Here is a 16,535-nt window from a genome sequence, read left to right as displayed (position 1 = left end):
TGGATTTGCAAAACCTCACTTACTGTACTGACTGGAGACAATACACATCTCTTTAACCTGTGATCAGTGCTCCTTCCACTCACATTGTCGGCCACTTTAGGACTTGAACAGCAGGTTAGGTGTAAAGATTCGCATTCTAATCAGTAATCTGTAAACTGTGCTTTATGTGCTCTGTCTGAGGCCAGAACTCTCCATTCACCTGACGAAGGGACTAACCCCGAAAGCTAGCGAGTTTACTATCAAATAAATCGGTTGGACTTAAACCTGGTGTTGTCAGACTTTTTACTGTGTTTACCCCAGTCCAACGCCGGCATATCCACATCATCACCGTGCCACCCCATAGTTTGTTATTGCTATGTCACTATTTCAGCAAAGATGTGGTTAAATTATTCTTTTACCATTTGCTATTAGCCAGTAACTTTTTTTTCTCTTGCAGAATTGGTAATTAAGAGGGATGTCATTTTTATTTTGTTGTATATTGTATTGTTAAACCTGAGTTAAAACTCGTCTGAGATATTAGTAGTTCCATGTGTTATTTGTTCAGCACTTACATAGCTCCCATCAGAAATCCCATAAAGCTTTAAAACCAATGGCCTATTTTTGAACTACAATCATTATTATGTAATTAATATTGGAGATTGCACAATAACATACAACATTGAGTCAATGAATGAATAACACGAGATGCTGTTCCTGGTATGAAATCAGGAAATGCTGGATGTACTTAACAGATCAGGCAATATCTGTGGAAAGAGAAAAAAAGTTGATGACCTTTCATCAGAACCAGTTCCTGGTGCTGGTTTAGGGAGGATGGTCAGTAGGGAAACCAGGAAAGCCCTTTCTTCTTTAAATAGTGTCATGGGATCATTTACTTCAGCAGGCTGGCAGGACCTGTTACTGAGAGGCATGGTCCTATCACATATTGAGCTGATCTTTGTCTTCACCCTATCTGTAACTGCAACAACACATTCTTCACCCTATCCTTCCTTTCCTTCTCCCCAATACAGTCTATGAATGGTATGTTTTGTCTGTATAGCAGGCAAGAAACAATACTTTTCACTGCATCTCAGTACATGTGGCAACAGTAAATCAAATGAAACGTGCCACATAATGTGAAACTTTAGCAGGCAGGTGGAGGGAAGACAGCTAGAAGCTTGGTTGCCAAGCAGGCAGGGGCATTTTGTCTGAAAGTCTGTCAGTCTAGAAAATATGCACGAGTCTTGAAGTGGGTTTGAGAACCTTCACCTCTGAAATGAGTATGTGCACCAGTCATCCAGGCTTCTGTCTGTCTTCTCTCCACCCGTCTGCTAAAATTTCACATTAAGTAGCACGCAGGTCCCAGTAACAAAACCACCATTATACAGGAGACAGCCAATGAACGATTATAGAACAACTGCTTCGGAAATGGCTGAGTGGGTAACTTTTGATTTGATTTGATTTGATTTATTATTGTCACATGTATTAACATACAGTGAAAAGAATTGTTTCTTGCGCACTATACAGACAAAGCATATCGTTCATAGAGAAGGAAGCGAGAGAGTGCAGAATGTAGTGTTACAGTCATAGCTAAGGTGTAGAGAAAGAGCAACTTAATGCAAGGTAGGTCCATTCAAAAGTCTGATGGCAGCAGGGAAAAAGCTGTTCTTGAGTCGGTTGGTACGTGACCTCAGACTTTTGTATCTTTTTCCCAAAGGAGGAAGGTGGAAGAGAGAATGTCCGGGGTGCATGGGGTCCTTAATTATGCTGGCTGCTTTGCCGAGGCAGCAGGAAGTGTAAACAGAGTCAATGGCTGAGAGGCTGGTTTGCGTGATGGATTTTGATTGGGTTACATTCACAACCTTTTGTAGTTCAGAGCAGGAGCCATACCAAGCTGTGATACAACCAGAAAGAATGCTTTCTTTGGTGTATCTGTAAAAGTTGGTGAGATTCGTTGCTGACATGCCAAATTTCCTTAGTCTTTTGAGAAAGTAGAGGCATTAGTAGGCTTTCTTAACTATTGTGTCAGCATGGAGGGACGATGACAGATTGTTAGTGTTCTGCATTGTATCCATATTGTCTTGTCTGGCATCATATGATTAAAAACTAAGAACCAATCAAATTCAGACCTCTCATGTGCACGGTTAGCAAATTTCAGCTGTGACGACAATAGGAATGCTACCATTAGCTTGTCTGTTTCTACTCCAGGTTCCCCTTGGAGCTTTTTCATCTAGTGGCTCTTGCCAAAAAGTAGGTGTCTCTCAATGTGAAAAAAGAACCAAGCTTGGCTGCAATGGGCATCCCATTGGCACAGAAGAGAGAGACAGGGGAAGGAAACGGCATGAGATGGGACCAACATAATCATCACAAAATTAATATTTTTTGACGGTAGAGATCAAAGTAGAGGTTATATAAAACCTGATGACTGTGAAATCAAAGTAAAGCTGATAACAAAATTGGGTCTACATGATGGCTAATTGTTGCGTCCTGTGTGTGATTGAAGAGCCAGGATGGAGATTCTTTTCCAGCATTTTAGAGCTGTTTATTTCAGTGCTGAGATTTTGTGTCACTGCGCTCCCCTGAAAATCAATCTACATCAGACAATTAGAGCCATGTTTTAGCCAGCCTGTTATCAAGAGCCACAGACCCAATCATGGTCACTTGAGAATGTTACAATTGTCCACTCCATAGAATAATGGACAATGGAGCATTGCCCACATAGTGAACATGTGATTTAAGTTACTGGACACTTACTAGGGGTAGGATTTTCTGTCCCTTCCCACCAATGAGGTCTTTCAGTCCCACCAAACACAATCCCCACATGGCAGGTTCCCTGATGGCAGAGCAGGTGAACCATGAAAAATACCATGGGCATTGGCAGGACCCGACGATCCTGCAGATAGTCAATGGCGAGATACCTCCGCCACTGGAAAACACAGTGTTGGGGGCCGGAAAATCCTATCCTAAGTTTACACGCTTGTTTCACCGGAAGTAGAAACAACAACTGCGGAACCAATGGTTTAATTTTTTTTTGCCAGTCTTCTTCCCTTTCCATTGCAAAGAACAAAGAACAAAAGCAGCCCGGGAAACAGGCCCTTCGGCCCAACAAGCCCGTGCCGCCATTTTAACATTACCAGTCCCCCCTCCACCCATGACCCTTATCTATGCTTATGGCATTCCACATTGCGGGAAACTAATTTCGGGACGATTTATTACCTCCAATCAGCCTAATAGCACATCTTTGCGGTCAATCCTTGTTGGAATATGATTCCACAGTTAGTGGTTGCCCTCCATCACGTTAACCAATGCATGAGCATCAACAGGCCACTTCATTGCAAAAGACATCACGGTCAAGTTCAAAATGTACAAAGAAAGACTCACATTCTGCAGTGTCTCTTATGACTCCAAAGTGCTTTATATCCAATGAACATTTAAAGTGTAGCAACTGATGTAATAGTTAGATAGACAGCCCGCAGGAATTACTAGGAGACCATCAAAGGAGAGAACTCTGGCAATTTGTCTTTCTAAGACAGCATTACTGAGACCAATGGCAGTGCGCCTAACTCAGCACAAATGAGGGCTCAAATCTAGAATCTACCATCCATTATGTAATCACCTCTGAAGAATTAAGAGAATCTTTGAACTAATAATCCAATTAGATATCTCTGTTGATTAATTTTTCATCAATCACAATGGGATTGGCTGTTGCTGGTGTTTAGATTTGTTGCTGATAAGAAAGGCAGAAAAAGAAAACTGATTCTCAGCCCTGGTAACATTATGCAACCATGCAGGCCATGACTGGGTTGGCAAAGAGACATAAATGAAGGGGAGGCAGGCCTCAACCAGCACCCAGGTCCTGTGAGGAACAGCACTGAATGAGATGATTGATCTCCCATCTGTGTCAGTCAAAAGAAGCTTTGGAAATGAGATATACGGCAGCGCTGTATAATTATCAGGAAATAATGGACATCCTAATAGATCCTGAACGATTGGCAGACTTTACTTCAGGTGTCCTGAGCTTTTTTTAAAGAGGACATGGAATATGATTTACTGCATTCCATTTCCTTTGGTATCAGTTCGGGCAAAGCCTCTATAAACAAACAACTGCTGTCTGCACACTTGACCTTTGAGGTTGAACACTGGAGCAACATACAGGGCGCGATTAAATTTCCGGCATGTACCAACGATGCTGAATCACAGGAACCTGCTAAAATACTTTGAAAGATGAACATGTATTGTGCAGTGATGTTACATATGTTTGAATACCCAGGTCCTTGTCATTGTTACCGAACAAATTCATAAATGAATATTTTATTAAATGTCATAATTGCCTTTCTTTTTTTACATCCACTTGCCAAATAATTAAAAGAAGGCAATGTTTAGCATGGCTTAGTTTCAATGTGTGAAAACATGCTTTGCATGGTAGCTGATATCACATCAGCAATCTGTTATAGAAAGCCTCAACTGATACTCAGTTCCATTAGTGTCAATGTAGCTAAATATCTGAGTTAGTAATGAACAACCAAAGTGATGCCATCCATACCAGCCTGCTGCACAGATGTATTTAAAGTTTTTAAAGTTCATTTATTTTTCACAAGTCAGCTTCATTAACACTGCAATGAGGTTACTGTGAAAATCCCCTAGTCGTTACATTTCGATGCCTGTTTGGGTACACTGAGGGAGAATTTAGCATGGCCAGTGCACCTAGTCTGCACATTTTCAGCCAATGGGAGGAAACTGGAGCATCTGAAGGAAACCCACACGGACTCAGGAAAAATGTGCAAACTCCACACAGACAATGACCCAAGCTAGAAATCAAACCTGGATCCCTGGCGCTGTGAGACAGCAGTGTTAACCATTCTGCCACCATGCAGCTTCTACATTCCCTTCATCCAGGGTTGTTTCACTGGCCTTCTGCAAGCTGAAGTTGTCATCTTGTATTGATGTTTGAGGGGAGTGGGGTTGCAGTGTAGGGGATAGTGATAGTGGTGAAGAGCGGGTGATTTTTGTGCTGAAACTGCTCCCATTTGTATTAAAAGGAAGGGTTGATAGATGTAGAGCAGAACTAAACAATCTGTACTTGGATCAACTTATCCATTGTGTAATGCCATTGGGATAAGCACTTTGGTGACCAGATTTTCCATCAGAAAGAAGCTTGGTGCCTCAGACAGACCTGCAAATCAATATCAAACTTTGTAGTGAAGTCCATCAGCTGCAAATTAGGGGGCAGCCATTTCCAGAAATGACTGGAAGGGATAAAGGCAAAATACTGTGAATGCTGGAATCTGAAACAAAAACAGAAAATGGGGAATATCTCAGCAAGTCTGACAGCATCTGTGGGGAGAAAATAGAGCCAACATTTCAAGGCTGGATGACCCTTTGTCAGAGCTCTGATAGGGATGTTGTCAGGGAATGCTGACAAAACGTTTGGGAGACCATGGGGGCAGATTACCCATGGCTTTTGTACCTTAAAGCCTTTGAAACGTGCTTGCTACTGTAAGCTTTTCCAACGTGATGCTTGCTGCCCCACCTTATATTTGTGATGCTGCGTGCACCTTTTTTTTAAGGTGCTACCATAGGCTGTTTTATAAATTGACTACAATGTAGGATTTCCCACCTCCAGCAAGCTGATTATTCAGGATATAGGCAGATGGTGCGATGCATTATAGTGGGAGCCCAGGACTGATATCCATTACACTCCAAGAGGGAATTAGATTATTATCCAAAAAGTAAAAACGTGTAAGTCTCCAAGAAGAAGGTGGTGGAATGGCAGTAGGTGAATTGCTCTGTCAGAGAGTAGGCACAGACCCAGTGGGCTAAATGGCCTCCAATGCTGTAACCGTTCCATGATTCAATAATTCTAGATGGATGACTACATACAGATAATGTGCAGGAGACAACTTAAGCAAGGAGGGAAGTAAAAAAGAGAGCAGAAGCAGGCATGAGGAACAGAACCAGTATCTCAGAGGCAAAGGGAACTAAAGAAAGAAGAAGAGGTGAGGAGAGAACCAGAAACCATGGAGTGGACTGGAAGATAATGTTAGAATGACTTAGAAAATCATATATTACTTTTCCTAATGGATTAGCTTCTGGGATTCAAACCTCTTGCTACCATGATTCTTGGACATATCTATGTCAATGTACCGTACTGTGGTAGGACAATGCTGATTCTTAAATGATAGGAGCAAAAATGGGCAATTGTATTTTCTCATTTTTAATATGAGCTGGTAAGGCATTTTTGTAATGAGCTGAAGAGAACATTAACATCAGGATTCCCTGCTGCTGTAGCTGGTTACAATCCACTGTAAACTTGCTGGATTTCGTAACGCCAGGTAGTGAGAAGTCAGAATATCTAGGTTCAATCTAGCTTCAAAGGTAAGTGTTGAAATGTAAAATCAGAGTGTAGAGTTTATTTGTACTTCTGCTCATTTTGTAATGTTAGGATCTTAAGTTCCTAAGGAGCTAATCGCTTTGAATTGTCTTCCTACAGATTTTAAGAAGAAAGCCAATGTGATGAACCATGGCAGTCAGAAGTTTACGATTGATAGCGCTCTTGGTGATGTTTGGGATTTCCGAAGAGCGACTGGAGAAACTGCACACCTCACCTTTCCAGTTCACCCACCATGTTTACAATGCTACTATCTACGAAAATTCCTCCCCCAAGACTTACCTAGAAAGTAGTGTAAAAATGGGCATTCAGATTATAGAGGCTATCGAAAACATTAAGTACAAAATCGTTTCTGGAGACAATATGAATGTGTTCAAAGCAGAGGAATATTTGGTAGGTGATTTCTGCTTTTTGCGCATAAGGACCAGAAGTTCCAACATGGCTGTTTTAAACAGAGAAGTGAAGGATCATTATCTACTGACAGTCCAGGCAGTTGATGGAACATTCCAACATGAAGCATGGACCAAGGTGATGATCCAGATCCTTGACAGAAATGACTTGCGTCCTCTATTTTCACCATTGTCATACACTGTCTCCATAACAGAGGATGCCCCATTGGGATCTAGTGTTGCAAGAGTCACCGCAACAGATGCCGATGTTGGAAGCAATGCAGCGTTTTACTATGCTTTCAAAGACAGGGCTGATATGTTTGCCATTCATCCCAGTAGCGGCGTTGTCACATTGGCAGGAAACCTGAATTACACAACTCTAAATCACTATAGCCTAGAAATCTTGGCAGTGGATCGCATGATGAAGTTATTTGGAGGCAGTGGGATTGGCAGTGTGGCAAAATTGACTGTCAATGTAGAGCAGACTGACATTAGAGTGCCAGGAATTCAGTCTGTACGTCTCAGCTCTCCTGGAACTGACCATGGTGCGACACGTGCCATTATCACAGTAGAGGAAGGAATAGATGCAGTGGACATTGTGGATGGGGACCCAGCTCACCATTTTAATGTGATACCATTCTACCAAGGCAGTAGAGAGTTCAAGCTACGATATATCAAGGGGGAAAACTGGGTAAACAATTCCCTCGGCTATAACTTGTCTCTGCAAGCTAGCGGTAAGAGCGACCCAACTAACCGTTCACCAATAAAATTCATTCATGTACCCGCAAAGTGGCCTGAAACCTTGAAGTTTGAAGAAGATCTTTACACGGTTAGATTGTGTGAGTTTGCACCACCAAACAGTCCTGTTGTAATGGTTAAAGCTCTTCCTAAACTTCCAAATCAGACTTATTACCTGGAGCATAATCACGTCAGTACAAAATTCAGGATAAATCCTCAAACTGGTCTCATTACCACGGCTGCTGCAATGGATTTTTTAGAACAATCCCATTTTGAATTAAAAGTAAAGACCAGTATTGGTCAGGTCTCAACTAGAATCATTATCGATCTCATCGACACCAATAATCATGCTCCAGAGTTCAGAGCATCTTCTTATCAAGGGAGTATTGATGAAAATGTGCAAGTTGGAACAAGTATCTTAACAGTCAACGCAACGGACAAAGACCATGGTGAAAATGGCTATGTGACATATAGCATTGCCAATGTAGCTCCTGTCCCCTTCAGCATTCATCCATTTACAGGAACCATTGTGACATCTGAGAACCTAGACTATGAACTCATGCAGCGAGTGTACCATCTACGAGTTTGGGCCTCTGACTGGGGATCACCATATCGCTATGAAGTAGAAGTCCCTGTCACAATTTATTTGCGGAATCTGAATGATAATGAACCACTGTTTGAGAAGAACAATTGCCAAGGCAACGTTTCACGAAATCTCGCAGTTGGACATCTCATCACCACTGTCTCTGCAGTAGATGCAGATGAGCTGCAAGGGATCCGATATGAGTTCTTGTCTGGTAATGAGCTAGATTTCTTTGATCTCAATCCAATCTCTGGTGCACTAATGTTGAAGCACCCCTTATCTTACAGACCTGCCCACTTAATCTCTTTTTTTAATCTTAAAATCACAGCTACGGATGGAGAGAACTATGCTTCCAACATAGATGTTAACCTTACTGTTACAGATAGCCTGCAAATGGTCAGCATGCATTGCAAAGACACTGGAGCAATTAAAAAGTTAGCCGAGATCCTTCTCCTTTCTGTGAAACCACATCAACCTCATGAAGAAGATTCATTCTCTTACATCCACATTGTCAATGCCCACTCTCCACAATTTGATAGTCATTTTCCAAGCTCCATTGACATAATGGAGAACATTCCAGTTGATTCAACCGTCTTGAATATTCATGCTACGGATGCTGACTCTGGTTTCAATGGCAAGCTGGTCTATGTGATCTCGAATGGGAATAAAGACAGCTGCTTTGTTGTAGAGATGGAGACAGGAGAGCTGAAAGTTGTGTCACTGTTAGATTTTGAAACCACAAAGCTTTACACTTTAAACATTACAATTTATGATCTTGGAAAACCTCAGAAATTCACTTGGAGACTGTTAACAGTGCGAGTGCTGGATGCAAATGATAACAAACCGAGATTCTTGCAGGATAGCTATTCAACAACGATACATGAAAACGTGGAGATTGGAACACCTATAGCCCAGGTGAGGGCCAAAGATAATGATGTGGGAGATAACGGAAAGATAAAATATTCACTTCTAAGTGGTACCAAAACATTTTCCATTGACAAAACTTCAGGTACGGTGCACGTTACTGGCAAGCTAGATCGAGAACTTCATCCAATATATGTTCTGAGAATTGAAGCCAGAGATCAGGCTCAACAAGAGCCCCAACTATTCTCAACTATTGACCTGACAGTAGTCTTAAAAGATGTAAATGATAATCCGCCTCAATTTGTCCCACCTCACTACAGGGTAAGAGTTCCTGAAGATATTCCAATAGGAACTGTCGTGGTGTGGCTTGAGGCCTACGATCCAGATCTAGGATCGGGAAGTGAAGTGAAATATAGCCTGATAACCACTGGAGAAAATGCATTCAGAGTCGATAGACAATTCGGAGCTATCCGTACCAATAAGGAATTGGACTTTGAAAGTCAGAGTTTTTACAATCTAACAGCTCGCGTTGTTGACGGCGGAAAACCCCAGTCTCTGAGCTCCATCTGTTATGTGGAAATCGAAGTGATTGACATCAATGAAAACCTGCACCGACCACACTTCTCCTCCTTTGTGTTCAAAAGTTCTGTCAGTGAAGGAGTGCCTGTGGGAACCTCAGTGTTAACACTCAGTGCTCAGGATGAAGACAAAGGAAAGGATGGTGAGATTCGATATTCGATTAAGGGTGGAACAGGTCTTGGAGTCTTCACCATTAATGAGAAAACAGGTAAGAACATGAGTTGAAATTTTGATGCGTGTCATATTGTTCTGATTTCGAGTATTATGAATGGAAATATTGAGTGTTTGCAGGTTGAGAATGTTTGAAGAATTTCACCAAAAATTAATTTGCTACCTTACAGAATCTTATTACAACCTAGAGTCATAGGGCAGGAGTTTCTGGCTGTGGAGATGGCATTAGCCAGTGGCGGGATGTTCAGTGTCTATGGGGTTTTGTGTGATGATTACCTTCTGCCACTGGGCAGCCCATCATGGATGGGTGGGATGGGATGGTGGGGTGGGGGAGATTGCGTGGGGTTTTGCCATCGGTGAGGGCAGAAAACCTCACCAGCAGGAAGGGCCAAAAAAGTTAGCTCATATAAAGTCATGACTCCATAGAATGAGGCTATTTGATCAACTAGACTCATCAGAGTGACCCATTCTGGCTCACCATACAAAATTCAAATCTGCTCCAATCTCCTCAATCCCCATAACCCCACAAGGTTCCTTCAAGTACCCATCCAATTTCATTTTGAAATCATTAATTAACTCTTCTTCCAGGTCAATACCATTCCGTGTGTAAAATGATTCCCCTTCCCCTTACAGATCCTTGTGGGACAATCATAGAATCCCTACAGTCCAGAAGGAGGCCATTCAGCCCATCTGGTCTGCATCAACTCTGACAGAGATCATCTTACCTAGGCCCCTCCGCGTGAACCCACCTATACATCTTGGGACACTAAGGTGCAATTTAGCATGGCCAATCCACTAACCTGCATATCTTTGGACTGCAGGAGAAAATCAAAGCACCTGGAGAAAACCCATGCAGATACAGGGAAAACATGCAAACTCCGCACAATATAGTCACCCAAGGCTGGAATTGAACCTGGGTTCCTGGCACTGTGAGGCAGCAGTGCTAACCACTGTGCCACTGTGTTGCCCCATCTCCAGTCATTTCCTTCCAATTTGAGTGCATACGCATTCTCAGTATGTTCTGTCTTCAACCTCTTAAACAATTTCCGGAGGGGCAATATTTTCATACAGAGGGTTGTGAGTGTCTGAAACAAGTTGTCAGAGGTTGTAGTAGAGGCAGGTACAATTTTGTATTTTTAAAAGCTACATGGAAAGATTGGTATCGAGGATACGGGCTAAACGCGAGCAACTGGGACTAGCTTAATGGTAAAAACTGGGCGGCTTGGATAAGTTGAGCCAAAGAGCCAGTTTCCATGCTGTAAACATCTATGACTCTTTAGCCAGAATTTTACCTCCTCGCCCACCCCAGAACCGGGATGAACAAGGCTCGCGGAATGGCATTGTCTGCTGGCTTGGAATGGTATCTTACGAGCCTCGGGCGAGTGAGGCAATTAAATTCCGGCATAAGACTGTATTCCCTTAGCTATGCCAATAATTTGTCTTCAACTTAGTAGAATGAGCATTGATTTGAAAAGATGTCACAAAGCTAGTTCTAACACAATTTTGGAAGTATCCTTGTTAAAAACAATTCTATCCCCATTTGACTTGCATGGACATAGCTACGTCTCCTTGTTCCCTCTCTGTGAGAATTGAAGCTAGTGAATTTTGGCAGTATTTAAGAGTAAAGTCACTCATTTACCTCACTGGGTCACTGGGAAGGCCATTGCTTCCCTCATATTTGCCAACTCTGTAAGGCTTCCCTCAGAATACATGATTAGTCTAGCAAATTTCATGGAAATGCTAATAATTTGTCCTTTGCTCTACGACAAGGCACTGACCATATAATGTACAGAATTTATTAAGGGAGGAGTTTTCTTATAACCAGCCGATTGGAAAACTTACAGGATCAGGTGAACCAGCATTGTACGTGAATCCCATTGACTTCCCAAACCAGCTAATTAAGTTAAAATATTTTAATGTGTCATAAAGCCTGAGTTGCTTGCTTGTTCTCCAGGACAACTGAAACTTGTAAGTCATGAAATAAGAAGGAAAAGCAGTCATTAAAGATAATTTCTTTTGATTCCAGGAACAATACAGACTGTGGAACTTCTTGATCGTGAAAGATGGCCCTGCTACTGGCTGACGGTTCTTGCGATGGATTTAGGTACCATTCCTTGGGTCACTTCAACTGAAGTCTTCATCAAAGTTTTAGATGTTAACGATAACCCCCCTCGGACCACAGCGCCTGTTTACTACACCTCAATCATGGAAAACTCACGGAAAGATAGATCTGTTCTTCGCATTGATGCCGATGACCCGGATTCCATTTCACAGGGTCAGCTGACCTTCAGGATCACTAGTGAAAACCCAAGAGGATTCTTTGCCATTGACCCAAAGACTGGTATGTTCGTGCAGTCCTAAACTATCACTTTTGAAAGGATTTGTACTTATAGGGGGTGATTCTCCCAGGAAGATTCTAAGTGTCGAATTTGTTTAAAAATGAATAAATCACACTGGTTCTTTCAGCAGGAGTTTCAAAATGAATCTCCCACATTCTGTACACAGCAGAGCGAATCTCATTAAAAAGCTGTGGACGGGGCTTATTCCCACTGGAGAGGTCAGCAGCGTAGTGCTGAGCTGGCCACTGAACATGTGGCAATCGGTCAGTGCCATGATCGGCACATGTGCAGCAGCCCCGCACTGCCAGCCTCCTAGTCGCTGGCCAGCTCGATCGTTAGCCAGCCCCGCAGCACCCGCATCGCCGGCTGTGCGACCCCACCATAGACTGCTTACTGACCAACGGGATGTGTCCGGGCCAGTCTCGACCGTGCCCTGCCACCTCCCCAGGCCCACCTCAATCTCCCTCCCCCCCCCCACCTCAGCCCCAGTTTCCCAATTCACCTCCCCCCACCCCTCCTCCACTGGCAGCCCTAAACCTTCCCCATCAGGCTGAACACCATCCCCGATAGCCAGCCCCGATTGCTGGCCTTCCTCCCTCTGCTCACAATCTCAGTGCACAGTGGCAGTAGGATCTCCCAGCCCCACCGATTGCTCCATCCGGCCCCGTCCCATCAGGCCCCACCCCATTAGAGCATGTCCCGTAGGTACTGCCAGTTGCCGAGTTGCTCCCAGGGCATTGACACCTTTCCCGTTGGACAGTGCCAGGGGGCTCAGGCATGTTCCCTCCCCCCCATAGCACCCAATCCTCTAGATGGCCTTGATTGTCCCCCCCTTCACTCCAACAGGTTGTTGCCTCCTGCAAGTGGGGAGCTGTATTAAATCTCACTGGAGTGAACCACTTCTGGCGAGGAGGGAGATGCTAGCTAATAGTTGCTAATGGAATTTAAAATATGTGGTAATGAGCATCACCATAATTTATTCAGCTCCATGCTCGGTGCGGAACTGACGATGCTGGAAATATGGCTGCCAAAGGCTTGCAGAGGCCTTGGCACCCAGTGGGGAGCACACTACAAAAGCAGTGCAGTGGGCTGGGAGAGTCACCCTACGTATTGTTTTCTTTGCTTCTTCAGCTAAAATGAGTGAAAATCTGGGTCCATGTTTGTAAACAGGAGGGAAAAAGAAAGTTCTTTTGTTTGTTCCTGGAGTGGTGCTGCTTTTGTAGAGATTTTTCTTTCTTGACTCCTGACCATGTATTTATTGAGTTGTCAACACTAGAAAGCTGCAGAATATTGTTTCTTAATTATGAAATTGGTTCATTGATCAACTTCTAGGAATAACTTTATTCAATTTTCAACATAACTTTGTGTTGTTAAAAAAAGATCCATTACAAACAATACTGCATTTGTCACTATATGAATATTGAGCTTGACATCACTGTTTCAAATAACTGGCAGTCGGAGTTGCACATTTTAAAGCAGCTTTTAGTTGAACTTTGGACAATTGTTGGTCAACGTTGGACTGAGACTCAGAAAGTTGAAATCTTGAAGTACAGCAGGTAGATGGATGTTTGATGTTGTTCTTCATTTGTTAAGGTGAATGCTTCCATTAATTGTATAGCTGCTCTTGGCTGCAAAGACACTTCAGGATGGATTTTTGTAACAGCGGTGGGAAACAGGAGCTGTGCTTTTGTGTCAGCAACCCGCCTTTGGTGGGAAATTGACTGAAGTTTAGATTTTTAAAGGGTTTTAGTTGATCCCTGTCCAATTCGAGCCAGTGGGATTAGGAGGGGATGAGCCAGATGAAGTGGGAGACATGTTTAGACACCCAATGCAACCATCACTTGTTGTTCTGAGGGAGAGAGTTTGTTTCAAAACCTTCCACTGCTCCCCAGGAAAGTGCGATGTCATGGAGGAATTGGAAGCCAGGTACTCATGAGGAAGAGGGAGGAGGTCCTCTTCCAGGAGGGAGGCTGAAGGAGTAGGCTACATCATGCAGCAAGACAACTTCTCTGTTCAGCATCAGCTCCTTCTGCCTCCTTTCTTACCTCCTGCTTCTCCCCTGATCCCTCCCAGGGCCTCACAGAATCACAGAAGGGGGCCATTCAGCCCATCATGTCTGCACCAGCCCTCTGACTGAGCAGCTCACCAAATATCATTCTCCCCATTACTCTGCACAGTGTTCATTTTCAGATAACAGTCTTATTCCCCTTTGAATGCTTCAGTTGAACCTGTCTACACCTCACTCTCAAGCAATGATATAAAATCCTAATTACTTGTTACGTAAAAAAGTTTATCCTCATATCACTTTTGCTTTTGCTTCTTTCCCTAATAACTTTAAATCTGTGCCCAGTCATTCTTGATCCTTTTGCAAGTGGGAACAGTTTCTCCCAATCTACTCTGTCCAATTTCCTCATGATTTTGAACATCTCTTTCAATTCTCCTCTCAATAAACTTTTCTCGAGAAAACAGTCCTAACCTCTCCAATGTATCTTCATAGCTAAAGTTCCTCATCTATGGTATTATTCTTACGAATATTTTCTCCACTCTCTCCAATGTCTTCACATCCTTCTTAAAGTACGGTGCCCGGAACTGAATGCAGGACTCTCGTGAGGCCAAGTTAGTGATTTATATAAATTTAATATAACTGTGGTGCTTTTGTACTCATAGCCCCTATTAATAAAACCCAGAATAGTGTATCTTTTATTAACTGTTTGCTCAACCTGTCCTGCCAACTTCAATAATTTATGCACATTTACACCCAGGTGCTTTTGCTTTTTAGAATTATACTCTTTATGTTGTCTTTCCATATTCTTCTACCAAATGAATCACCTCACACATTTCTGCAAATGTCTACACTATCCAGCCCACAGTTCACAATGCTTCCAAGTCTTCTGTCATCCACAAACTTTGAAATTGGTCCCTGTCAGAGCCCCAACTCTGACCCCCTGAGGAATACAGTAAAAAGTCTGACAACACCAGGTTTTAATCCAACCGATTTATTTGATAGTAAACGCACAAGCTTTCGGGGTTAGTCCCTTCGTCAGGTGAATGGAGAGTTCACCTGACGAAGGGACTAACCCCGAAAGCTTGTGCGTTTACTATCAAATAAATCGGTTGGATTAAAACCTGGTGTTGTCAGACTTTTTACTGTGTTTACGCCAGTCCAACGCCGGCATACCCACATCATGACCTCTGAGGAATGCCACCACAAACTTTCCTCCAGCCTAAAAGATATCCAGGAACTACTGCTCTCTGTTTCTCACAACTCAGCTAATTCTGAATTCATGTTGTTACTGTCCTATTTATTCCATGGGTCATACGTTTGCTCAGAAATCTGTTGGGCAACACTGCATCAAAACCCATTTTGCAAGTCATTGACCGTCATGACCACCCTGATGGCCCATACTTCTCTGGAGGGCCATGTTACGCAAAGTGCAGCAGAGCACCCAAATAACCAAGACCTTTCCATGACGGCATTGCAGGAGACCACACATCCAGTTCAAGCACCAAAACCAATGTCTCTGAGCCTGCAATGACCTATCAGTTGTAAATCTGATGTATCGTCCAGCTTTGATAAGGAGGTCATCTGTCACCTGTGAGATTCAGTAGAGGTCTGTAAAGGTGTGCACATGAGTTTGTAGATAGATAATCACAGAAATTTGTGATTATCTTTGTGATTATGCCCACTAACAAGGGAACAAATATCTGTAATTATCTGTCTACAAACTCATTCTCTCCTTTGGCATTCATTCTCAGTCAAATCCAGATAGTTTCACCTCTGCCTGTAGATCCTATGCTCAGGATAAGGTCTTCATCTACTATGTACCCCTTGTCTCAGTCTTCCGGCCTCCTGATACCCAGGACACTGCCCTTCCCCTTAGGCTGCTACCCCTCATTCCCTGTGGCCTCGGTGTATAATTTCTAGCTAAACCTTCCGCGGTGCTCAAATGGGGTCCACACTGCCATGCCCACTGCTCTGATGCCCACATGATGCCAACAGGATGACAAAATTTTGTCTCTTTCCCTGACCTGTAATGGGCTATCTGAGCTTATACTTCAAAGATCCTTTCACCTATGATCAGCATTTAGACTCCTCAGATACCTTTCTGGCTTCCATAACTCCCCCCGACATGGTCCGTGTCTGCCTTGAGCTGGTCTGAGGCAGTCAACTCCGAAATATTGGTCGCCTATACCAAATTCAAAAAAGTTTAGGAAAATGGGATTTTCACAAACCCTTAACTAGCTTAATTGGCAGCAACACCTAAAAAGGAGCAATGGCGGAGTCTTAACCCCCACCCCCTAAACAACTAGACGAAAGTTGTTGACATGAGAAACAGACAGGATGTATGCATGAACAACATCACTGCCATTTTCTCCAGCTGCCTGCTAGAGTTCTGGCTCAAATTGGATCATGAATAGCCAGCCCCTTATCTCTTTGCCCTCAGGATGCTTCTCACAACTAGGTGCAACTCACAATTGAAAAAAGGCATCAAATCATAGCATCTTAT

At 43.1% G+C, this 16,535-nt stretch overlaps 1 protein-coding gene across 2 annotated transcripts in view; it reads left to right on the top strand.

Moving 5' to 3' along the window:
- Nucleotides 1–16,535, top strand: part of LOC145351736 (protocadherin Fat 1-like) — a 144,954-nt gene that overhangs the window by 38,464 nt on the left and 89,955 nt on the right. For both annotated transcript variants that reach the window (XM_080201329.1, XM_080201331.1), the window contains exons 2-3: nt 6,467–9,725; nt 11,715–12,029. In XM_080201329.1, the coding sequence (XP_080057455.1) occupies nt 6,497–9,725; nt 11,715–12,029 (3,544 nt within the window). In that variant the 5' untranslated portion in view covers nt 6,467–6,496. The remainder of the gene's footprint in view (nt 1–6,466; nt 9,726–11,714; nt 12,030–16,535) is intronic.

Source organism: Carcharhinus amblyrhynchos, chromosome 13 (genome assembly GCF_965287045.1).
Source record: "Carcharhinus amblyrhynchos chromosome 13, sCarAmb.v2.hapA, whole genome shotgun sequence".
NCBI classification, from domain to species: Eukaryota; Metazoa; Chordata; class Chondrichthyes; order Carcharhiniformes; family Carcharhinidae; genus Carcharhinus; species Carcharhinus amblyrhynchos.
The sequence above is the reverse complement of the archived record's forward strand: the minus strand, read 5'-3'. Positions and strand labels throughout refer to the sequence as shown.